The sequence below is a fragment of the Ursus maritimus genome, unplaced genomic scaffold (genome assembly GCF_017311325.1).
Source record: "Ursus maritimus isolate PB19 unplaced genomic scaffold, ASM1731132v1 scaffold_3, whole genome shotgun sequence".
Classification (NCBI taxonomy): domain Eukaryota; kingdom Metazoa; phylum Chordata; class Mammalia; order Carnivora; family Ursidae; genus Ursus; species Ursus maritimus.
Genome location: NW_024425563.1, coordinates 43,076,647 through 43,101,083, shown reverse-complemented (window position 1 = coordinate 43,101,083; position 24,437 = coordinate 43,076,647). Strand labels below are relative to the sequence as shown.

At 43.4% G+C, this 24,437-nt stretch overlaps 1 protein-coding gene across 1 annotated transcript in view; it reads left to right on the top strand.

Annotated features, from left to right (window-relative positions):
• The window catches only part of FKBP9 (FKBP prolyl isomerase 9), a 34,314-nt gene extending 10,725 nt beyond the window's left edge, over nt 1–23,589 (top strand). The window contains exons 4-11 of the mRNA XM_008686558.2: nt 494–643; nt 781–783; nt 4,338–4,520; nt 10,519–10,664; nt 14,659–14,845; nt 18,436–18,581; nt 20,775–20,938; nt 23,307–23,589. Coding sequence (XP_008684780.2) covers nt 494–643; nt 781–783; nt 4,338–4,520; nt 10,519–10,664; nt 14,659–14,845; nt 18,436–18,581; nt 20,775–20,938; nt 23,307–23,483 — 1,156 coding nt within the window. The 3' untranslated portion in view covers nt 23,484–23,589. The remainder of the gene's footprint in view (nt 1–493; nt 644–780; nt 784–4,337; nt 4,521–10,518; nt 10,665–14,658; nt 14,846–18,435; nt 18,582–20,774; nt 20,939–23,306) is intronic.
• The last annotated feature ends 848 nt before the right edge of the window (nt 23,590–24,437 follow it).

Here is a 24,437-nt window from a genome sequence, read left to right as displayed (position 1 = left end):
TTTAATACATTTTACAGAAATGTAAGAACAATGTTTATCTAAATTAACAGTGTCTTGGGAGCTCATCATTAAGTGAAGGGCCCTATTTCTATGTAGGTTCATGCATTTTTTTGGATCCACCTTTATAGTTTTTCCATGGAAGGAAGAGGGGAAGGCTGAATGTTTATGAAGCTATAGACAAGTGCAAGGAGTAAGGCGCTAAGCTAGAGAACAGCAAACCCTTAGGGCTTTCCTGTCATTGTAGTGTATTGGGTTAGATAGAGTAGTAGTCCTATTTTTGTGAATCACTGTAATTTACTTACATGATTTTCATTTTTTCTAACTTTGAGGACTAATGCTGTCTTTGGGAACAAAGATCAAAAAATGCCCATTGTCAGGGATGGGTATAGTTTCACAATTTAGCTGATAATTTGGTACCTAAAACCTTATGGAGGAATGAGTTGGAAACACCCTCAATAGCATGGAACTTTCCCTCTTTCTCATTGGTCTTCAGTCATAATCGCATGAAAACATATGATACATATGTGGGCATTGGCTGGCTGATTCCTGGAATGGATAAAGGGCTGTTGGGGATGTGTGTGGGGGAAAAGCGCATCATCACCATACCTCCTTTTCTGGCCTATGGAGAAGATGGAGATGGTAAGTCTTTCTCATTCTTAAAGCTGCTCCCATCTGTGCTTTTTTTTTTTTTTTAAGATTTTATTTATTTATTTATTTGTTTGATTTTTAGGTTTTTTATTTTATTATTTATTTATTTGTTTGTTTTTATTTATTTGACAGAGAGATAGAGAGCAGAAGTAGGCAGAGCTGCAGAGGGAGAGGGAGAGGCAGGCTCCCCGCGGAGCAGGGAGCCTGATGCGGGGCTCGATCCCAGGACCCTGGGACCACGACCCGAGCTGAAGGCAGATGCTTAACCGACTGAGCCACCTAGGCGCCCCTATTTATTTATTTTTAAATATTTTGTGTATTTATTTGAGAGAGAGAGAGAGAGGGCGAGAGAGCACAAACAGGCGGTGCTGCAGAGGGAGAGGGAGAAGCAAACTCCCTGCTGAGCAGGAAGCCTGACTCAGGGCTCAATCCCAAGACCCTGGGATCATGACCTGAACCTAAGGCAGAACTTAACCCAAGGAGCCATCCAGGCACCCGTAAAGATTTTATTTTTAAGTAATGTCTATACCCTGTGGAGCCCCCACTCACAACCCTAAGATCAAGAGTCGTGTGCTCTTCGGACTAAGCCAGCCAGGTGCCCCTCATCTGTCCTTATTTTTATTGCTGTGATGAATTCAGCTTAGCACATGAAACCTGCCAGACCTTTTGGTCTAGACTTGCACTGTCCAATAGAGTAGCCACTAGCAACATAAGGCTATTTATAGCTAAATTTAAAATAAATTAAAATTAAGTAAAATCTAAAATTCTGTGCCTTAACCACACTGCCACATTTCATGTACTTCAGAGCCATATGTTGCTGAGGGCTACCGTCCTGGGCCGCGCAGATACAGAGCACTTCCATCACTGTAGGAAGTTCCGTTGGGCAGTGCTAGTCTAAATCATCTACTGTCTCATCACTGAATTGTGGAAACTTCCACTTATTCATGGTCATTGGCATTCATAAGTAAAGCATCTGCCACTACCTCATAAGCTGTAACCTTGGGCACCAGCCTCTCCAGCCTGCATTTTCCCATCTGTGAAATGAGATTTGAACTAGAAAGTCCAAAGGTTGCAGATCTCAAGTTAGAAATTTAGTATATGATGCCAGAATTGCCATTCCCCCCACCCCGATTTGTACCCCTGCGGTGGGTTTTACCTGTGACATTCGTTCCCTGTGGACAGATGCAAAGCATCATGTTAGAAAAAACATGAATTCGAACTAGTGTCCTTTTTGAAGGGTGAAAACAGAATATTGGCTGGTAAATGGAATTTCGCAGTTATTCCTATTTTAATTTCAGGGATATTTAATCACACTGACAGGCTCACACAACAAAGAGAACCTCCTGGCATTTAAACAAGCAGATATATGTAGTTAAGAATTGAACTGGAAACATGACGCATTTAAAAAGTTTGCTGACTGTGGTACCTGACTTAGAGTAACCCTAACATAACGTTCCAAGCTATGTTTCCTGGCTCTGTATGTCTACAGAGCAGGAGGAGAGAGGAGGAGATGGAGCTCAGCCTTCTCCCCTGTCCACCTCCTCTTTTATTCCTGGGGATCTGCAGACAGTCCCTTCAAAAAGCAGGCACGGGGATTCCTTGCTAAAAGAAAAATAAAATTTGAAAACAACTGCTGTAAATATGCCTTAATTCTCCCCTCCCCAAGACATGTTGTTATTCTGATTGATACTCAAGTGGTCTCATCCTTAGCCAGTGGAAGTTCATTTCCCTTGGCTCTCAAATCCTTTCGACGTTATCCAGATGCACACATCATACACAGTAAAACCAGATGGCTGGCCTAATTTGAGGAGTATTATTTATTTAAAATAAATAAATTGTATTGTTTATTTATTTATTTTAAATAAATAATACATATTTATTTATTTTAAATAAATAATACATATTTATTTATTTTAAATAAATAATACATTAAATATTTAAAATAGTTCATTTGAAGTAGTTATTATTTAATACTTTAATACTGTGCTCAGCTATCCAGGTATAAGTTTATTTCTTTATTTATCTATCTATCTGTCTATCTATCTATTTATTTATTTTAGAGAGGGTGGGGAGGGGCAGAGGGAGAGGGAGAAGGAGAGAGAGAATCTTAAGAAAGCTCCATACCCAGTGTGGAGTCTGACTCGGGGCTTGATCTCACGACTCTGAAATCATGACCTGAGCCAGAATCAAGAGTCATTTGTTTAACTGACTGAGCCACCCAGCCGCCCCAGATGTAACTTTAAATAGGTGAATTGTATGGTATGGAAATTATATCTTGATAAAGTTGTTATTAAAAAACGGAATATTCAATTAGTACCCGATACTGCTAGAAAAATTTAAACTCTGGAGTTAATCTTAAGGCTTGCTTTCTTCTCCTAAATTAAAAAATACAGAAAAGTCCAAAAGATTCCTATTCTGTCACACACACCCCCATGCGCACACTTCACACTTCTGGGATTGGCCACACCTTACATTCCAGAGGCTGACTCAGCAGCCACTTTCAGCAGATTTCATTATCCCCTGAGGGGAAGGAGCAGGGGTGGGCCTCGCGGAAGAGCCGATTGAAGGGACTCAGGCTTGGTGTGCTGTGCCATTCACTTGCCCAGGCCCACTCCTTTGCAGGGTGTTACAGATGGCAAGTGTTGAGGTAGGTGGTTTGTCAGTTAACTTCCTTTATCTATTGGTTGATGTTGATCTTTGCTTGATGAGCTAGGACCCAATAATCTCTTCATGCAGATTATCATTTTGCAGATATTCACGAAGTCCCCACTCTCGGGAGCATCCAAAAGAAGCAGTACCATCCGGAAGTGAGACAGAAGCAATTTGAGCATTTGTATTTTGCATTGTGGGTGCCATTTTCCCCCCCTCTTAGGTAGCTTCAAGTTTGTTTATATCTCGATTGGGATGCACTTAATAAACTGAATTTTGCATTTTGCCTCTTCAAAAAACTGGCTGTTGTTTCCAAAGAACAAGTCTGTGTAGTATTCCGTAGAACCAGGTCTAAAGTTTAGAATTTACGCCTTTAATGTCTGATTTGCATTTGTACACAAACAGAAACCCACAGAGGCATGTATTTGGGTTTGCATGTGGGTGCATAACCACCCACACAGAGCCTTGATTTGTCAGCACAAGCATGGAAAATATGGGTGTTACGGTTGTAGTAGTCTTTCATGTCATTAATATTGGTCTGCTCCTTTTCCTGAAAAAGTCAGGCTTCAAATTATACCCACCGGCGCATGGTTGGGCACAGTGGACACAATGGTGACAGAACATAGTTGGACACTAGGGGGGACCACCCAACATGTGAAAGAACATTTATTTCCTTGTCTTGGAAACTTCAAGGAATGAGTAACACCAACACAATGGGAGTTCAGTTGTAGTTAAAAGTACTTCCTAGGGATGCCTGGGTGGCTCAGCGTCTGCCTTCGGCTCAGGTCATGATCCCAGGTCCTGGGATTGAGTCCGCATCAGGCTCCTTGCTCAGCCGGGAGCCTGCTTCTCCCTCTGCCTGCTGCTCCCCCTGCTTGTGCTCTCTCTCTCTCTCTGACAAATAAATAAATAACATATTTTTTTTAATAATATTTTTTATTATGTTATTTATGTTTACAGCAAAATTGAGGGGAAGGTACAGAGATTTCCTATACAGCCCCTGTCCTGACATATGCATAACTTCCCCATTATCAACATTCCATTCCTGGACAGGCGTCACTGGTGTTTGATGTTGCGTTACTGGACCTCCATAACCCCAAGGATGGCATTTCCATTGAGAATAAGGTGGTCCCAGAAAACTGTGAGCGGCGAAGTCAAAGTGGGGACTTTCTCAGGTATCATTACAATGGCACCCTTCTGGATGGCACCTTCTTTGATTCCAGGTAAGGAAACAACTGGAGCCTTCACTCATCAGAACGTCTTATTAAATATAGTTTACCTCTGGCTGGACCATGATCTGACTACACTGTCAATGCTGATTTATAGTCAGTATTTTCATCTCCAACATAGGTTTGTTTTCTGACATTGAATTCCTTCAGAGGCTGTTAGAAAGGTCTCCTTCTTGGGGCCTGTGGGATATAAGTCTATAGGAAAACAGGAGAGATGCGGCCTACACTCTCACCATCCCCCATACTGTGCTCGACTATCCAAGTATGAAGCCAGCTATGGGATCCAGAATGGGAAGTGGCCAGAACTGAGGTCCGAGTGGTAGCATGAGAAGAGAACAGACTTGGTGCTAGGAAACGTGGGTTCTCGTCACGGTGTGTGGTGACTTTGGACAGCATTTGACCTCCCTGAACTTCAGTGTTTTTTGTGTTTTGGTTTTTTTTTTTTTTTTCTTTCTTATTTTTATTTGAGAGAGAGAGAGAGTGAGCATAGCAGGCGGGAAGGGCAGAGAGAGAGGGAGAAGCAGACTCCCTACAGAGCAGGGACCCTGGGCCCTGAGATCATGACCTGAGCTGAAGGCAGACGCTTAACCGACTGAGCCACTCAGACCCCCTGAATTTCAGTGTTCCCCCCCCCCCCATAATTAGCACCTTTCTCAGAGATGGTTAAAGAGATTAGGTATGTAAGAGTGCTCTGTGAACTTCAAAGGCTACTGTGTGCTCTCAGCTTCCTTCCCGATGCGGCAGAGGCTAGTTACCATGCCTCTGTTGTTATTCACAGTCCTGCTTTGCTTACCAGGCTTGCTCGCAGGTGTGCAGGTGGCTGGAGCAGGCAGCAGGCAGCTTGCTGTGTCTTGCTCTTTCAAGTGGCATGAGCTCTTTGGAAACCACCTTTCAGCTTCCTGTGGAGCGAACAGGTAGTGACAGCAATCTACCTGTCTCTCTGAGGCCGTAGACTTCTGATTTCTTCCGTCATCCAAAAACAGTACAGAAGAATTTTTATATGGTATTATTTTATTTGAATGATGCATCTTTCCTATTCTTAGGATCTCTTACAATTTTCATTTGATTTTAGGGGAAAAAGTAATAGTCACATGGCTCAAAATTAAAACTAAGTGTGTATTAAGAGATGTCCTCTTACACACCCTGCCTACCTCACATCTCCCTCTCTCCTAGGTACTTGGAATTAACTACTTTTATCTATCTATCTATCTATCTATCTATCTATCTATCTATCTATCTATCTATCTAATCTATGTGTTACACCCAATGTGGGGCTTGAACTCATGACCCTGAGATCAAGAGTTGCACACTCCACTGATGGAACCAGCAAGGCACCCCTAAAATTAACCACTTTTATTAATAAGTTCTTTTTTTAAATTTTTCCACCATGTGTGTTTTTTTCTAATGCAGATATAAACAACTCTAGATGTTATCTTATTTTCTCCCCTTTATAGTATATAGTATATAGTATATAGTATATAGCATACACTACTCTGCCTCTTGTTTTTTTTCTTCCTTGAGATTTTTTCCATATTAATATATAGAGAGACAGCTCAGGTCTTGATCTCAGGGTTGTGAGTTCAAGCCCCCACTGGGCTCTGTGCTGGGTGTGGTTCCTATTTAATAAAAAATACATATATATGTGTATATATACACACACACACACAGAGGGAGAGAAATTATTTATTTTTTATGTCTGTATAGTTTTTCATTGGGTGAATATTCCAAATTTATTTAACCATTCCCCTATTGATGAATATTTGAGTTGTCTTTATTCTTTTTCTATTACAGAAAACATTAAGTGTATGTGTGTTGTTACATGTGAGCTTGGTTCTGTCCTGTATTCTCTGGAATTCTATTAATTAAATTAAGTTAAAATTTAAAAAATCTATTATTTAAAAGATCATTTTTTCTAGTGTATACCAGGTTTCTTTCTATATTAAAGGAACCACGGGGTGCCTGAGTGGCTCAGTCGGTTGAGTGTCTGACTCTTGATTTCAGCTCAGGTCATGATCTTGGGGTTGTGAGATTAAGGCCCAAGTCAGGCTCTGTGCTCAGTGGGGAGTCTGCTTGAGATTCTCTCTTTCTTTCTCCCTCTGCCCCTTCCCCTGCCTTCTCTCTCTTTCAATAAATAAGTAAATCTAAAAAGAAGTAAAGGAACCACAATTTTATTAGGTTTTAAAAAACTTTCCATTTTAGTGCATTGGGATCTAGTCCATCCTGATAGCTATGTAATATTCTATTATATGGATCTGTCTTAATTTAGGTAATCAATCGCAACTATGTTCTACCTTTTTTTAAATTTAAGTATAGTTGATATACAGAGTTATATTAGCTTCAGGTGTAAAACATAGTGATTCAACAATTCTACAAATTGCTCAGTGCTCATCATGGTACGAGTAGTCACGATATGTTGTTTTCTGCCTTTTGACATACTAAGTGGGGCTGCAGTAATTATTTTTGCAGCTAAATCTAAATATGTAAGATTGTTTCTTTGGGACAGATTTCTTTCTTTTTTTTTTTTTTTAATTTATTTGAAGAGATAGAGACAGCCAGCGAGAGAGGGAACACAAGCAGGGGGAGTGGGAGAGGAAGAAGCAGGCTCCCAGCAGAGGAGCCTGATGTGGGGCTCGATCCCAGAACGCTGGGATCACGCCCTGAGCCCACGGCAGACGCTTAACGACTGCGCCACCCAGGCACCCCTGGGACAGATTTCTGGAAGAATCTCTGGGTCAAAGGTTACGTATATTTTTATAGATTTTGATATACACAACGAAGTTGTCCTCAGGGAATATTTTATTCCCGATCACTGTCTAAAAGTGCTCCATTCCGTCAAACTTGGTAACACTGAGAATCACTTTTAAATTATCTTTGCCGATTTATAGGAAAAAAATGGAATCTTATAGTTTTAATCTGAATTTCTTGATTGCTATTGAGGTTGAAATTGTTTCAAATGTTTATTTCTAGACCATTTGGATATCTTCTTTTGTGATTTATCTGTTTGTATCTTTTGCCTGTTTTTATGTTGTCGAAAGCATATTCTGAGTTTATTCACATTTTTATTTTGGTTATTGTGATTTTGGACCTATTTAAATGTAAACTTTTTATGTTGTTAAATGCATTTACCTTCTCCTTTATGGTTTCCTTTATTCTTATACAAATTCTTATATATTCTGTCTTTGGGGACTTGCTAAAAATAAAAAATCCGTCTGTTCCCCTAGAGTATATAAACATTTGTCTACATTTTCCTCAAACCCCTTTAATGGTTTTATATTTTTATCCTTTAAAATATTCTTTATTAAAGTTTCTATTTTAAAAAGTATTATGTTCTTGGGGTGCCTGGCTGGCTCAGTCGGTAGGGCATGTGACTCTGATCTCGGAGTTGTGAGTTGAAACTCCACATTGGACATGGAGCACACTTGAAAAAAAGTATGTTCTTATTGTATACGTGAAACAATACAAAGATGTATAATAAAATGTAATTATTTCCCATTAACCCCTTTAGCCCCCTGAGGTAAATATTAATAACCTTCCACAGTGTCTCTCCATGTTCATAAATCTTTCATGTTTAAATCTTCAATCCATCTGGAATTTATTGTGGTATTCAGTGTGACAATAAGGATCTAACTTTATGTTTTTCCAGATGGTTAGCTAGTTTTTCAAACACCCTTTACTGAAAACTCTATTTTCCCCTCACTTGTCTAAAATGTGACTTTTTTTTTTTTGAAGATTTTATTTTTTTTAAAGTAATCTCTACACCCAGCATGGGGCTCAAACTCAGGTACTCTCCTCTGCACAGGGAGCCAGTGTTTTTAATTTCATAAGCCTTCCACACATATACGTAAAATACTTACGTTCTCCCAGTTTAATATTTTACAGGTGTGAGAACTTCCTATATCCTGTACCTTCAAAATAGCATTTTTAAGTTTTGTGAGCTTTTTTTTTTTTTTTTTTTTTTTTTTTAAGTAATCTCTACCCACAGTATGGGGCTAGAACTCACGACCCTGAGATCCAGAGTTGCATGCTCTCCTGACTGAGCCAGCCAGGTGCCCCCAAAACATAATTTTATTTATGTACTCATTCATTCATTTAAAAGGTTTATTTATTTTAGAGAGAGCAAGCACTAGTGGGGGGAAGGGCAGAGGGAGAGAGGGAGAGAAGCAGACTCCCTGCTGAGCATGGAGCCTGAGGTGGGGCTGTATCTCATGACCCCGAGATCATGACCTGAGCTGAAATCACAAGTTGGACACTCAACGGACTGAGCCACCCAGGCGCCCCTCCAAACATCATTTTAAATTGTTTTTCTTTTCCCAGATAAATTTTTGAGTCCCTTTTCTCCCCCGTACACACCACTCAGATTTTGATTGGAATTGTTTCAAAATTCATAAGTTAGTTTGGGGGAGCACTGACAACTTTCCAGGTCTCTGGTTTCCCACTGGGGAACATGATGGTTTCCCATTAAAGTTTTCTTTTAAAGTTATTTGAAGTTCTCTACATTTCACGGCCACTCTGCTTTGTTCTCGTCTTCTGAGGCTCTTTCCTGCCTCTTGACCTCGGCCTCGCTGTTACCCCAGTGCTTTCCCCTGTGCAGATCCCACCTCCTCAGTGTCCACTGTCTCCCCCAACCCCATGGAAGCTTTGCTGATTGTTTCACCCGGCGGCTCAACCTTCTCTGAGGCACCTGCCATCTCCCACTGCTTAGTGTCCCCTTTATAAGGGACCCCATCTGGCAGGTGTCCTCCTCTTCCCTGAATGCCTGGTGGTAGGCTGTACTCTGCTGATGATCTCCAAGTACCGGCCAGAGAGCTAGTAACCTGGGGAAGGTGAGAGGCTGGTTCATGGCGAGAGGATGCTAGGGAGCCAAGCCTGCCTTCCTTGGCTGTGTTCTCATCCTGGCCTTCCTGGGCCGTGTGAGGGGCTGAGGTCTGGAACTCCACCATGTGGGGAAAACGGTATTTCCCTCCTTTTCTGGGAGGCTGTGTAGGTGATTGGCTTCCTGGGTGAGGAGAATCATCTGTTATTGTCATTTTCACGGTCCTTGGCTTTGTGTGTGGTCGCTGAGGGCTACTGAAAAGGGAGAGCCCCTCACAGCTCAGTCTTTTCATCCCCCTGGCCCCACTCAGCTGGCCATCTTCTCTGAGGTGGTCATCCTTTGGACGTGTTTGAGGTAATATTGGAACAGACTGGCTTTCAGGACAGGCTTTTTGCCACATGAGTGCAGATCACTGTGGTTCAGACCTTGGTAGTAGACGTGGCATGTGAAGTTTTATTACTTTATTCTCAAAACATCTGGCTTTGGGGAGTTGATTCCTGTCTCACCAAACTCACAGGAATCGGATTCAATTGGCAGTTTATACAAAGGCTGGATGTCTCCACTGAGCAGAATGCTTGGGCCTCCTGCCAGTGGCACTTGGGAAACCCAAGTATAACTCACCAGAAGGTGGCTTGGTGAGCAGGGATTATAGTAGGAAGAGTTCATCCAGGCTCTGGTAGGAACTGCAGAGTTGAATTGTGTTACTTTTTCTGTATATGTGTTACTTTTCTGGCAATCCAAATATTCATGCCTCATATCTACAGATATTCTCTTCTTTAGATAGTGGAGACATGGTCCCTGTGATACATTCTTAGTTTCTAATAAGGGCCACCCTCGATGCGTTTTTCATTAACTTGATCCAGTTACCAAGCACAGTAGCTGCATGTCTGTGTGGTTGCTTCTTGTCACGTGCATCCCATCCATAACCTGACTGAACAGAGGGTTGGAGGGCTTGTTTCTGGGAGTGTGTTTGTACGGCCACTCCCACGCTGTGTGTGAGTTCTTGGGAATGTGGGTTCTCAGGGGAGCGTGTTTCCAGGCCGTGTCCTCACATGCTAAGTTTCAGCCTATTCCAGGGTCTGGGGTGCTCTGCCTTCCTGTTGCCTCGTGGTGCCGACGAATGTACCCAGCTGCTGCGGTTTCGCTTGTGAGGAACCTCTTTCTTTCCTTCTTTTCTAGCTACTCAAGGAACCGCACCTTTGACACGTACATTGGGCAGGGCTACGTGATTGCTGGTATGGATGAAGGTCTGCTTGGTGTTTGCATTGGAGAGAAGCGGAGGATTGTGGTTCCCCCTCACCTCGGCTATGGAGAGGAAGGAAGAGGTGAGTGCTGGCTCCTCACAGACAGTCAGGGCTTCTTGAGAGCCAAAATGTGGAAGCCGAAGTCCCACTAAAGCCTTGACTGTCCAAATAGCTTTGGTTTCTAGAGATGGTCTATTCTTTCCTCTTGTCTCTGCTGCCCATATTCCTCTTCGAAAATTCTTAGATCTACGCCAAAGTTGAAAGAACTGTGAGGTGAAATCTTAGAGTCATCAACTGTTAACATCTTGCTGTGTTTTTCTCTCTCTAATTACATTTTTTTGTTTTTTGTTGTTGAGCCATTTGAACGTATATTGCAAACCTCCTCCTTTTTCGTTTTTGTTTTTTAACAGTTTTACTAAGGTATTATTTATATGCCATAAAATTTACCCATTTTAAGTGTAAAATTCAGTGACTTCTAAAGATTTATTTATTTTAAAGAGAGAGCACATGCTGGGGGGCAGAGGGAGAGAGAGTCTCGAGCAGACTCCATCCGTGCTGGACACAGACGCCAACACAGGGCTCGATCTCATGACCCTGAGATCGTGACCTGAGCTGAAACCAAGAGTCAGTGCTTAACTGACTACGCCACCCAGGCATCCCCAATTCAGTGACTTCTAGTAAATGTAGTGAGTTGGGTAACCATCACCCTAACCCAATTTTAGAACACTTTGTCACTCTAATAGCAAACCCCATTTTATTTTATTTTTTAAAGATTTTATTTATTTATTTGTCAGAGAGAAAGAGCACGAGCAGGGGGAGCAGCAGGCAGAGGGAGAAGCAGGCTCCCCGCTGAGCAGGGAACCTGATGTGGGACTCGATCCCAGGACCCTGGGATCGTGACCTGAGCCGAAGGCAGACGCTTAACCGACTGAGCCACTCAGGCGTCCCAGCAAACCGCCTTTTAAACATTATACAAATGATATGTGTTGACTTTAGAAAAAAGAAAATACAGATAACAAAAGAAAACAAAAATCTCCCATAATCCCACCATACAGGAATAAACACTGTAATGTGGTAGGTGAAATAGTGGTCCCAAAAGATGTCCCCATCCTGTCCCCAGAACCTGTGAATATGTTACCTTACATAGTGGAAGGGATTTTGCAGATGTGATTAAGGTGAGGATCTTGAGATGGGGAGATGATTCTGGATCATCCAGGTGGCCTTGATGTACTTACAAGAGCCTTCGTAAGAGGGAAGCAGGAGGTCAGAGAGGAAAAATGCTCAGATGCTGGCTTGGAAGTTGGAGGAAGGGGCCACAGGTCAAGGAATGAGGGCACAGGAAGCTGGAAAAGGCGAGGAAACAGATTCTCCCCTGAAGCCTCCAAAAGGAATGCATCCCTGCCAACACCTTGAATTCAGACTTTGGACCCTCCGGAGTTATGAGAATACATCTGCATTGCTTTAAGCCACCAAATTTGTGGAAAGTTCTTATAGTAACAATAGGAAACTAATACAACCATGAGGTGAAAATACACATCCACCTACTAATAAATACAATGAATCTTTTTTTTTTTTTTTAAGTAAACTCTATCCCCAGTGTGGGGCTCAAACTCACCACCCCGAGATCAGGAATCGCAGGCTCTACTGACTGAGCCAGCCAGGTGCCCCATGAAACTTCTGATTTATGAAGCCATACCAGGTCACAGCTTAAGGCATATTCAACAGGCCTTGCTTCATGTCCTGTTTATGTCTTCATGCTCCATTGCTTTGTGTCATGTAAACTGCTACTCAGATACATACAGAAATAGACAAATACTTTCTGAGTATTCGTGTTTTTGTTAAGCCCTCAGGATTAATCCTTCGTCTCTCTAAAAATAATATATTGATGGAAAACATTTGCTTAAATTATTTTTTTCCTTTTGGCTTTCTATCAAGTATGAGACAGAGCTCTGCAAAGAATTATATAAGGCTCTGGGAAACATCTGAAGGCTCATAAATTCTGTGGGTATGAGGCTGCTTCGTCCCAAAGCATGTGTTGTTGTGGGGGCAGGGACTCTGACAAGTACCACCCAGGTGCTCTTGCACAGGGGCGGGGGTGGGGGGCACCTCTGTCTTCTTTGGATTAGTATCTCCCTGGCCTCTTTGTGGGGTTTGCATAGGACCTAATGGGAATCCCTCAGGGACTGACCCCAGAAGGGTGTCAGGACATGGAGGACATACCACGGGGCCAAGCACATAGTAAACATTCAATAAGTATTTGGGGAAGGAATGAAATGCTGGGCTCTCCATGGGGTTCTCCAGCTCCATTCTTGGCATTTCATTTTGTTGAGGCCATTTTTCCCTGAAGAGTTGGTGGAAGGGAGGGAGTAGGCCTTCTGGAAAGGCTCTGGCCCTCTCTGCTATCTACTCTGTTCCACAGGGTCACCTCTGAAATTAGGATGCTTGGCTGTGTTTGCACCCCTGAAGGGGAGAATGGATTCTGTCTGAGGGGTTGTGGAAGCATTGCTTCCTCGTTTTCTGTTCCCCAACTTCCAGATTACCTTCTAAGCACTCTTAGATTGGGAACATAGGATTATCATGAGAATTAAATGAATTAATGCATAGAAACTAGCACGTAGAAGTATGCTTAGTACTTAATAAGCATCCACTGTGTGTATGTGTGTGTGTGTGTGTGTGTGTGTCTGTGTGTCTGTGTGTTAGAGAGAGCAACCAAGAAATGGACACAGAAAAATATGTGGCAGGGATGGGGGGGGGTTGCTGTTGGTGTTCACACATCTGAATTCTTTCTATAGCTGTGCTGTTTTCTTGAACAAGGTCTGAGTTGGTTTTCTTATCCGTAAAGTGCTAATGAAAGTATTATACATCCTTGATTCTAAGTAACACTATTTTTAAAAAATATATTTATTTATTTATTTATTTATTTTGGAGAGAGAGCACATGTGGGAGAGGAGGGGCAGAGGGAGAGAATCTCAAGCAAACTCCCCACTGAGTGCAGAGCTCTAAGCGGGGCTTGATCCCATGACCCTGAAATCATGACCTGTGCTAAAACCAAGAGTCAGATGCTTAACTGACCAAGCCAGTCAGGCGCCCCCTAAGTAACACTAATTACAAAAGTTTTATATTTAAACTTCTCTGAAATGATCTGGGGGTGTGTTTAACCACTGATGCATGTGTTTAAGGTATCCCCCTGCCCCTCTCCAGCTCCCTGAGAAGCTGTCCTTAAATTCATGGAGCATTTGCTAATCCTGGATTTATGGTCATACCCCACAAGGTGGCTGCAGGGGTTTAATGAGAGAGTGTAGGAGCACCTGGCTGGCTCAGTCAGTGGAGCACGCAGGTCTTGATCTTGGGGTCGTGAGTTCAAGCCCCCCATTGAGTGTGGAGATTACTTAAAATCTTTTTAAAAAGTGAGAGAGTGTATGTGAAAAATTCATACTTTTGTAAACTGTAAAACGTTATTCAGATGTAAGGTAATGTTTTCAGAAGTGGAGATGATGGAAAAGAGAAGTACACTAACAATTTTGTGTAGAAGAGATAGGATGTGTCGTAAAAGTACTTTATGAACGGTTAGGTGTACTATATCATAAGGGGTGTCTATGGGCCAGTTTTGGCTGGGAGTTTCTTCCCTGTGAAGTTTCTGTCAGCTCAGTTTCTCTTGCACAGTGATGGGGGACTGGAGTGATTTTTCACTCTACAGCTGACTTTCTCATCTCCCCTCTTACTTCTGTAGGAGCCAGCTGAGTTTAGTTTCCTCATCTGCGGTGAACTCAGCCATACATCTTTCAGGCTCAGCGACCCCATGGGGCAGTAGCTCATCCTCTTGAATTGTAGTCCAAACTGTGTTCTTAACTGGCTGCGTGATCCTGGGCATATCTGTGCCTCAGTTTCTCAATGAGGGCTAGGTTACTTCTCACAGCCATTCCAGCTTCAGTCTCCCAGTATTCTCCAGGTTTTCCTATCTAGGTCCCCGTGTTTCTCACTGGAGGTCTGTGGGGACATCCCTGGTGACACTGGGGAGGCACATGTGTTGCCACTTGGAGGACTCACTTATTAATTTCCTGTGTCTGACCTTTAGGAAATATCCCTGGTTCGGCCGTGCTGGTGTTTGACATCCATGTGATTGACTTCCACAACCCTTCCGACTCCATCAGCATCACCTCCCACTACAAGCCCCCTGACTGCTCTGTGCTGAGTAAGAAGGGGGATTACCTCAAGTATCACTACAATGCCTCGCTTCTGGATGGGACTCTGCTGGATTCCACGTAAGGGCCACTGGGGACAGTTAGGGGCGTAAGCCTAGAGGATAACAGCCATGGGTTCCTGGATTCTCCTTTTCTTTTCTTTTCTCTCCATGCTTCCTCACTGCTCAGGTGCATTATTCTAAAAGTTCCCTATGAATGCTCTCACCTTGCTCCTGTGAAATCATCTTTTTGTAAAACAGATGTCATCTTATAACTGCTGTCTTTAAAAATTAACCCACAGCTACATTACAAACTCTGCAGTCTGGCACATCAGGCTCTATTTGTCAGCTCCATTCTGCTTCACTGATCTCATCTTTTGTTAGGGCCCATCTTTTGCCCCATAGGGCTGGCATGTGCAGTGGTGTAAGATGTGCACTGCTTAAACCCTTCCTTCTGGCCAACTTCTGCCATGGCTAAAATGTCCTCCCTTTTCACAAAGTCTTACCTTAATTTCTAGGAAGAATCAGCTGCTCCCACTTCTATGTCTCATAATGTTTTAAGTTATTATTTTTATTAGCAAAACATAGTTATTTATTTTTAGTTAGTTATTGTTGTTTCTATGTCTCTTGATGGTCTGAATATCTTAGAGAAACCCAACATGTTTACTCATATTTTTATTCCTTACACCTAGCCCAGAGCATAGCACAAAGGGAGCATTTTATAAATGTTAATTGATATGAATCTGAAATTTTATAAATAGGAATCAACAGTATAAACGAGTATTATTGGCCAATTTTGGTAAAAAGAAGCTTTGCTTTTTATGTTTCTGACTCTTTAGATGTAGTTTAAGTTAGTAAAATATTCTCTTCTCTGGGAAAGAGACATTTCAGCCTTTCTTTGTATCTCCATATAAGTGCGTCCATTTTCATATTGAGCTGACTTAGATTCCTACGTTTGGGCTTGGGGAGAAAGAAAGGCTTCATATAAATAAGTGCTGCTGCATTTATAATGCATGAGGAGGGCCTTCTCTCCCTCCCCACCTGCCCATCTCCCTTCCAGCTTCAGGTGACATTGTGGGTGGCTGGCGAGAGCCAGACATGGAGACGGAGCCCTAGGGACGTGCTCTTCAGAGCATTCTCTCTGGTGCTACGAGATCCTGTATGCTAATGCATTTAGCGCTTTTCATCAGATCTAAAATGTGTTGATTATTAGAAACATCATTTTATGTATCTCTAAGAAAGTAAAAACACTGCCCCAGATTAACATGCTGCTGGTCATAAAGCATATCGCAATTATAGAGATGTCAAAATGTGAAAATACGGGCATTCTAGAATCAGTGAAATATGTACTAGCTTCCAGGGCTCAGATTTACCAGGACCTGCTTTACAACAAACCTTGCATTAATACTAGAAGCCTTTGGAGGGCAGCGGAGAAGAAGCATGGCTTGTCGTTTGGGGGATCAAGCCAGCTTGTGCATGTGAAAATGGTCCACAAGGTTAGAATAGTCTGTAAGGTCAACGGCTTGCTGTCACTGCTCTTGCCAATATTCATATTCTTGTCTGGTGCTCTTACTCTGGGGCGGGGGCGAGGGGAAGCGGGGGTGGAAAATGAACAAAGGAATTCCTTCTCAGTGGGTTCAGGATATGCTTCTTGTGTAGGGTGGGGAGTATCGGCCTTCCTGCCTTCTAATGTTTGGTGGATTCACAACATTCCTACAGAGCATCCAGGAGCCACGTGATGTACCTTCCTCTTACCAGACTCCATTCTAGACCATGAGAGTCATTTGTGTTCCCTGTAAATCTACACTGAAGAGTAACATCCGGCATCCCTGCTGGTCTGTTCTGGGTGTAAGCTGCAGAATAATGGGAAAATGGGATGTGTGGTGGGTGTCTGCCTCCTGTGTGTGGGAGAGGAAGGTGAGACCTGCTCCCACCCCGAGCCTTCCACGGGCTCTGTAAACAAGCAGGCAGGTGCTGCTGTGGGAGTTTTTCATCAGCACTGAGAGAAGCTGGCTGCTGAGACGATGGAGGGAAATGTGGGCGAGGAGCCAGAGAGGGCGGCCTGCAAGTGGGAAGCAGGAAGCTTGCAGTGGATGGGAAGCTGGGAATGCACAGAAGGAATGAGGAGAATGTCAGAGAAACACTGGCAAAAAAATAAAAATAAAAGGTTGATCTGAGGAAAAAGAATTGGTGGGGCATTCAGAGGTGATGCATGAAAGCAAAACATGTGCTTGAAGGATTTTCTCAATGTGTGTTTAAATCGGCCTCAGAGAGGAAGAATAAACCTTTGTTACTTGACAACTAAATGAGTTTTTGAATATTCTGTAAGACTTGGAAACAGAGTAGTCCCATGGGAGGTCCCCAGGGGTCCCTGCAGGAAGGCAGTGTGAGGGTGCCTCTGTGCTTCTGACAAAGGAGGAACTGTGTGGGAGGTGGGACAGAGGATGTCCTGCTGCCTCCCACAGGCTCTGGGCCAGCGTTGGCTTTGTTTTCGTTTCGTCCCAGGTAGGACAAATACAAAGCCTGTTTTGATTTGTGGGTGCCTGACAACCAGCCTGGCCCTGAGAACCAGTTTGAGAAGGGAAGGTGGCCGTAGCCCTGCCCGCAGGGGAGGCTGGGAAGCCTGAGAAGGGGATGTGACCCTTCCATGTTGTCGCCACCTGGTAACGGGCATCAAGGGGACTCCAAGATACTGGGGAGGCTTTTCTTCCTTGCCCTTGGAGAATAGTTCCATTGTTCGTCTTTAGGAAGTGGTAGAAAGTAGTAGTGCCATATGTTTGGAAAGACATTTATTTTCAGTAGAGCCCCAACTTTTATTTACGTGGATTTCTCAGGGACCATGGACATCAGGCATAATTTAAACCATGACTCAAGTTAAACTTTCAGTTATTTTTCTAAAGTCGAAAACTATTACAGACACAAGCACTTCACATACTCAAGGCCATCCACTTACTGAGCTCTTTATACTTGTTCTCCTCGGTACCTGTGGCCATTACTGTCTCCAGTTTACGGATGAGGAAATGGAGGGATTTTATTTCTCAGGGTCCAATTAAGTGGCAGAAGCAAGATTCAAACTCAGGTCTTGCTAAATCTGAAACCCAGGGTCTTTATTATATGTTTTTCAAATTCTCATGAAAATTCCTTACTAAGATATTATTTAAAATATAGAGAAAAGTTGTAAGAGCAGTCCAAAGGGCTTCTTTTTCCCTGGAATCATTGGGGAGTAGGTTGCCACCATGATGTCCCATCACCTCTGAGTACTTTAGTGCACATTTCCTACAAACATGGACATTCTCCTGCATAATTCAACACATGCTTTATAACCGGAAAGTTAACACTAGTATGTTACTATCTTTTAATCATCAAACCCCACCTAAGTTTTGCCAGTTGTTCCCATAAGGTCTTTTATAACAAAAGAATCCCACTCAGTATGCCCCAGTGCTCTGGAATGGCTCCTCGGTCTTCCCTTGATTTTCTTGACACTTTTGAAGATTACACTTTCATTATTTTGCAGAATGTTTCTCAATTTGGGCTTGTCTGATGTTTTCTCCTTATTAGACAGGGATTCTTTGTCTTTGGCAGAAAGATCACAGAAGAGATATGTTCTCATGAAAACACTCTCAAGTACCAATGGGCTGATGACCTAACCAGACTCTTCTGTTTCCTTTTCAGGTGGAATTTAGGCAAGACGTATAATATTGTTTTGGGATCTGGACAAGTTGTGTTGGGAATGGATATGGGTCTCAGAGAGATGTGCGTTGGAGAGAAACGGACAGTGATCATTCCGCCCCACCTGGGCTATGGGGAGGCTGGTGTGGGTGAGTAAGCAACAGCATTATGGGGTGTTTGGGGCATGTTCACAGTTTGAATGTTGTGCTTTTGGGGTGCCATATTTAGAACCACAATATGCTTCTTCCATTTAAAACCCAAAGAATCAGGGCTGCCTGACTGGCTGTGTCAGTGGAGCATACCACTCTTGATTTTGGGGTTGTGAGTTTGACTTCCACATTGGGTGCAGAGAGTACTTCAAAATAAAATCTTTTTTTTTTTTTTTTAAGATTTTATTTATTTATTTATTTGAGAGAGAGAGAGGACAAGCAGGGGGAGTGGCAGGCAGGGGGAAAATCAGGCCCCCCACTGAGCACGGAGCCTGATGCGGGACTCAATCCCAGGGCCCTGGTATCATAACCTGAGCCAAAGGCAGATGCTTAACTGACTGAGCCACCCAGCTGTCCCAAAAATAAAATCTTAAAAAAAAAAATTTAAAAAACTCCCAAAGAATCTGTGGGTTTATAATTAATACTATTAATATTATAATACATAATTATAATCTTATACATTTTATATAAAATTAAAATATATTTATTGTATACCTAATATAATACTAATAACACATGATAGATAATATAATATTATAATTAATATCATGAGTTAATACTTAAATTTAGCATCTTTATTTAGAGTCCTGTGAATTCAGTGTTAATGCCCCATACCTCCTTAAGAAAGCAGAAGTTTCTGTGAAAAAAAGCCTTAGGTCTTCAAACCCATGTGTGGGAAGTGTCCCTGAAGGAGCTTTCCAGGTGATTTGTCTTAAGTGAAGCTGAGGCTTCCTTCTGGAACAGGTTCCTGGCACAGTGGAATGCTACAGGCCTTTGCTCTTCACTTCTCCTGAGCCTGTAAGCTATCCATGAAGATTTCCTTTCGGAAGAGATGAGTTTCAGGTTCTGGAAATACTGGCTTTACCTTGTCCTTACAGCTGGTACAGTTCATGATTTGGGCCAAAATGAGTCTTACACATCGGGGATTTGGGAACCCCACCTTCTTCAATGTTTTATGCTCCTACTCTCTGGAGATGGAGGAGATGGGAAGTGCTAACTTATAAAAGAGATACACACTTTGGGTTGATTTTCTCTTTTTCACAATTTTTAAATAATTGTAAAAATACTGTCTGTTGGGGCACCTGGCTGGTTCGGTCCCTGGAGCATGTGACTCTTGATCTCACGGTCAGGAGTTTGAGCCCCCCATGTTGGTGTTTACTTTAAAACAAAAACAAAAAACCCCACAACTGCCCGCTAGTCCCCCCAATCCAAGAAGAAACACTTAAAAAAATGTGTACCCTATAAGACCTTGGGATATATATTATAACTATAATATATAATAATTTCAAATAAGACATTATATATGTGCATAAATATTCACATGCTTATATAATTTCTTTTGGGCTCATACTGTATATACTGTTCACAAATTTGTGTTTATAGTCATATCTTAGATCAGGATTTTAAGGCATACTGTATTATTCTTAAGGTTCTTCTGTAGGATTTATTCAAAAGTTCTACAATTGTAGTCTCTACTAGTGGCTTTCAAACTTTGTTCACCAAGACATACAGTAAGAAATACATGTCATGGGGGTACCTGGGTGGCTCAGTCGGTTAAGCATCCAACTCTTGGTTTCGGCTCGGGTTATGATCTCATGAGTCGTGGGTTTGAGCCCCACTTTGGGCTCTGCACTCAGTGGGGAGTCTGCTTGAGTTTCTCTTTCTCTCCCTCTGCCCCTCCCCCTGCATGTGTGCGCACGTTCTCTTTCCCTGTCTTCTTTTCTCTAAAAGAAAGAAGTAAAAACTTCTTAAAAAAAAATTTTATCTCCCCATCTGTATTACACATAAACATGCAATTTATATATATACATTTAGTTTTATATATAAAATTGAAATTCCAGTTTCATAAAACCATACCTATCCTTTCTAGGTGCAATGCACCCTTATCTATTTTATTCTCTAATTTAAAAACAATGCTGGTCACCATCCTGTAAACGGATGTCATGACCCAGTAATGGTCACTACCTACAGTTTGGAAAAAACCTCTTGCTGGTGTTGGAACTTTCTTGCTCTCACAAGAAATGCTTGCCGTCCGAGAGGCAGCTGGAACCCTGGGTGGGGAAGGGAGGTTGACATGGGCATGCTTGCTGTCTGGTGGCGCTAACACTGTCTCCTCCCCTGTCGGTGAGGCAGATGGAGAAGTGCCTGGCAGCGCTGTCTTGGTGTTTGACATTGAGCTGCTGGAGCTCGTCGCCGGGCTGCCTGAGGGGTACATGTTCATATGGAACGGCGAGGTGTCACCCAACCTCTTTGAAGAAATCGACAAAGATGGTAATGGAGAAGTCCTCCTCGAAGAGGTAACTGACCTTTGAAGGAAAGCGGGACTAAAGGAGCCCGGGGAGCCTTATTGGGGCAGAGGATCCATTCTGAATGTGAAGCCTTCCTAGGGTGAGGAGGACACCTGTGCTTATTTCTCGCGATGATGGTAACCTGCACATGCTTTCATACCAAGCACTTCTATACACACTCTCTCAATTGAAGCTCACAATTCCTCTTTGAAGAAACTGAGGCCCTGAGAGTTAAGGGCTTGAATCCAGGGCTCACAATCCAATTCTCAGTTCCTGGGTGCTCAGTGTGTCCCTGCATTATGCTAAGAGTTTTTCACGAATGTTATCTTTCCTGGCCCTTGTGGCAGCCATGTAGTCATCACCCCGTTTCAGAAGCAGCTGTGCACAGAGAAGGTAAATGACTTGCCCAGGGTCACACAGCTACCCAGTGATTTGAGCCGGGATACATATCCCCGTCTTGATCGTCTAGGTGCTGGGTGGTTTCTTCGGTAGCCCCTTCATGGAGCTGGGCGGTAGAGGGGTCTGTCCTGTCACACCCTGCTGAATTCCACTACTCTGCCGGTTCCATATCTGCTTATTCAAGGACAGGGCTCCAGCCTTCTCCACTTTCTCTCTGACATCAGTCACATTTTCCCAGCTACTGGATGGTTCACATTAGCACAAAAACATGCTCTTCTTTTCCCTTTTTTTGGTGCATCTTTCCATTTCTTTTATTTCTTTGCTCCCTTCACAGCAAAAATGTCAAAACTCTTTTAAACCCACTCCTGTCAGACATTTGTCCCTCTGTGTCACTGAACCTGGTCTTGCTAGGGTGACTGGTGCCTTTCATGTTGCTGCAACCGGTGGTCACTTCTCACTCTCCTCGTACTTGGACAAAGCCAAATGCTTTGCAGGATGCCTTCTTTCCCTGGCTTCCAGACCACTTTTCTTGGTGTTCCTTCTCCCTCACTGGTAAGTCCTTCTCAGGAGTCTTCTCCCTGATCTCTGTGTCGGAATGCCCCAGCCTGAGTCCTGAAATTGTTCTCCACCTTACGTCACTTCCTGGGTGATTTCAACCAGTCCCGTGGCTTTGCCATCCATAGCCCTGTACTTCCAAACTTGTAGCTCCGGTCCAGTCTTCTCTCTCTCTGCTTCAGACTTCCACATATAACTGCCCGCCTGACATCTTCAGTTTCTGAACCCCAGCTACCTCCCTCCCCTGAACTTGCTTCATCCAAAGCCTTCCTCATCTCCTCTGATGGCATCTCTGTCCTTCCAGTTGCTCAGGCGAGAGCACTCAGGAATCTTTGACTCCTCTCTTTCTCACATAGGCTATAATAAATCCAGCAGGAAATCATTCTAGCTCTATCTTGAAAATTTATCCAGAGCCTGACGACTTCTCACCATCTGCAGCATCATGGTCCAGTGCCTGCAGCCTCTGGCTTGGACCTCTACAAAGGTCTTCCTGCTTTCACCCCTGCCCCTCATAGCAGCCAGAGCGATCCTTCTAAAACTTAAATTGGATCATGGCTCGCTTTGTCTCAGAACCCTGCAAAAGCCCCCCCGTTTCCAAAGTCCTCACAATGGCCTTGTAAAGACCCCACAGAGGTTCTCCATGACCTGCTCACTGTAACTTCCTCTCCAGCTGCTCCTCTCCAGTACCACCAGGCATGCACCCCCCCCCCCTTGGGCCTTTGCACCAGCTGTCTCTCCGCTCAGAAGACACTTCGCTGGACAACTGTTTGGCTCGTTACCTCCTTTCCTGCAAGCCTTTCCACAGGTCTCCTTTTTTCACTAGGATTTTACCCTGACTGCTGGATTGGGACCTCAACCTCCTCCCCTACCTGTACTCTTGATCTTCCTTGCTTGGCTCTACTCTTCTGTTTTCTAGAGCATTTCATTTTCTAACTTAATATGTGATTTCCTTATTTTTTAAATTGTGTCTTTCCCACTAGGATATGCTAGAATTACAAGGGCAGGATGTTTGTTTTTTTTTAATTGATGTCTCTCTAGGATCTTGGAAGGTGCTCAGCACACAGTAGACAATACGTTTTTATTGTATCAATGAATGAATGAATGAGCGCAGGCGGCAGCATTCTCAGAGGCTAGGGTGGTTAGGGGATCAGCCTTTGGTGGAGAACTAAGTGTCGATGAGGGAAGAAAGGATAGCTCCAACAACTGCTGTGTATTGGCTGCCTGGAACCTAGGGGCTCCTGGTGTCATTAGGGGTTTTTAACCTCCATGTGGAGGGAAAAAAACAGGCTGTGTAGCTCATAAAATTGTGTCTGCTTTGTGAACTCAGACTCCAGTTCCAGCCCCTTTGCCCTCGGGCTGCTCTGTTCAGGCCCAAGCTTGGCTGTCGTTATCTCATGGCCTGCCCTGTTCCCTCTCTCTCCAGTTCTCAGAGTACATTCATGCCCAGGTGGAATCTGGCAGAGGGAAACTCGCTCCTGGTTTTGATGCTGAGATGATCGTGAAGAACATGTTCTCCAACCAGGACCGGAACGGAGACGGGAAGGTCACGGCAGAAGAATTTAAACTCAAGGACCAGGAGGCCAAACATGATGAACTCTAAACCTGACTCGGGCCACTTGTGTGACACCAAGCCCCCTGTCGTGGCAGAACGTGAAGTGAGGCGTGAGGGTCTCTCAGAAGGTGAATCGTCCACAAGCAGTAGATGGTCACACAATACCTGGGGCATGTCAGCGATGGGTCGATACACATGGTGAGAATTTTAGGCCACATGCCAGTGATACGAAACAAAATTGGTGCGAGGTGCCTTAGCAGGGGCTGTGTAGAATATTGAAAAGGCTGCACTGTCAGCCATTGTTTTGTGAGCCTTCCGGGTAGTTTTGTTATTAAAGGAAAATAGTGTCAAACAGAAGTTACAACCATCTTGGAGGGAACAGAAGGGAAAGTGTCCAGGATATCCACATAAAGAGGATTCACGTTTTTTAACTTACTGGTGTTCTAAAAGTGTTCTCCAGATGAGCAGAAAAGACAAAGGGCATGTCCCAGCAGTATTCCCCGAAAGCCCCAGAAAACTTTGTCAGTGGCCTGTACAGGCTCTGGTAATGCCCAGCTTCCACTTCCTGCTACACACACACACACACACACACACACACACACACACACAACTTGTACACCTGTGCTTTTATAGTTAATCAGGCCCTACTTGTTGTGGTCTTCCGATTGGCCGGTAACTTGGAAGTTAAGAAGAAAATCAGTGGACCAAACAAAAGGCATCTTGGACCACGAGTAGAGAATTTGATTCTGTGTTTGCCACGCAAGATTATCTGCTTCACCCTTTCTTACTCCCATTGCTCTATCCTCCCTGAATCTTTCTATCGGATAGATATGCACAGGGCTGGTGGCTAAGCCATGCTCCAGAGTATCTCACTGTTACCAAGATGGAAAGGTCACCCCAACAGATGAGCATAAACAAGGTGACCTATTTCCACTCATTCGTGTCCTGGGGAGGGAGGTGCCCTAAAGCCCAGGGGCCTCTCTCTGTGTAGGGAAACCAGGA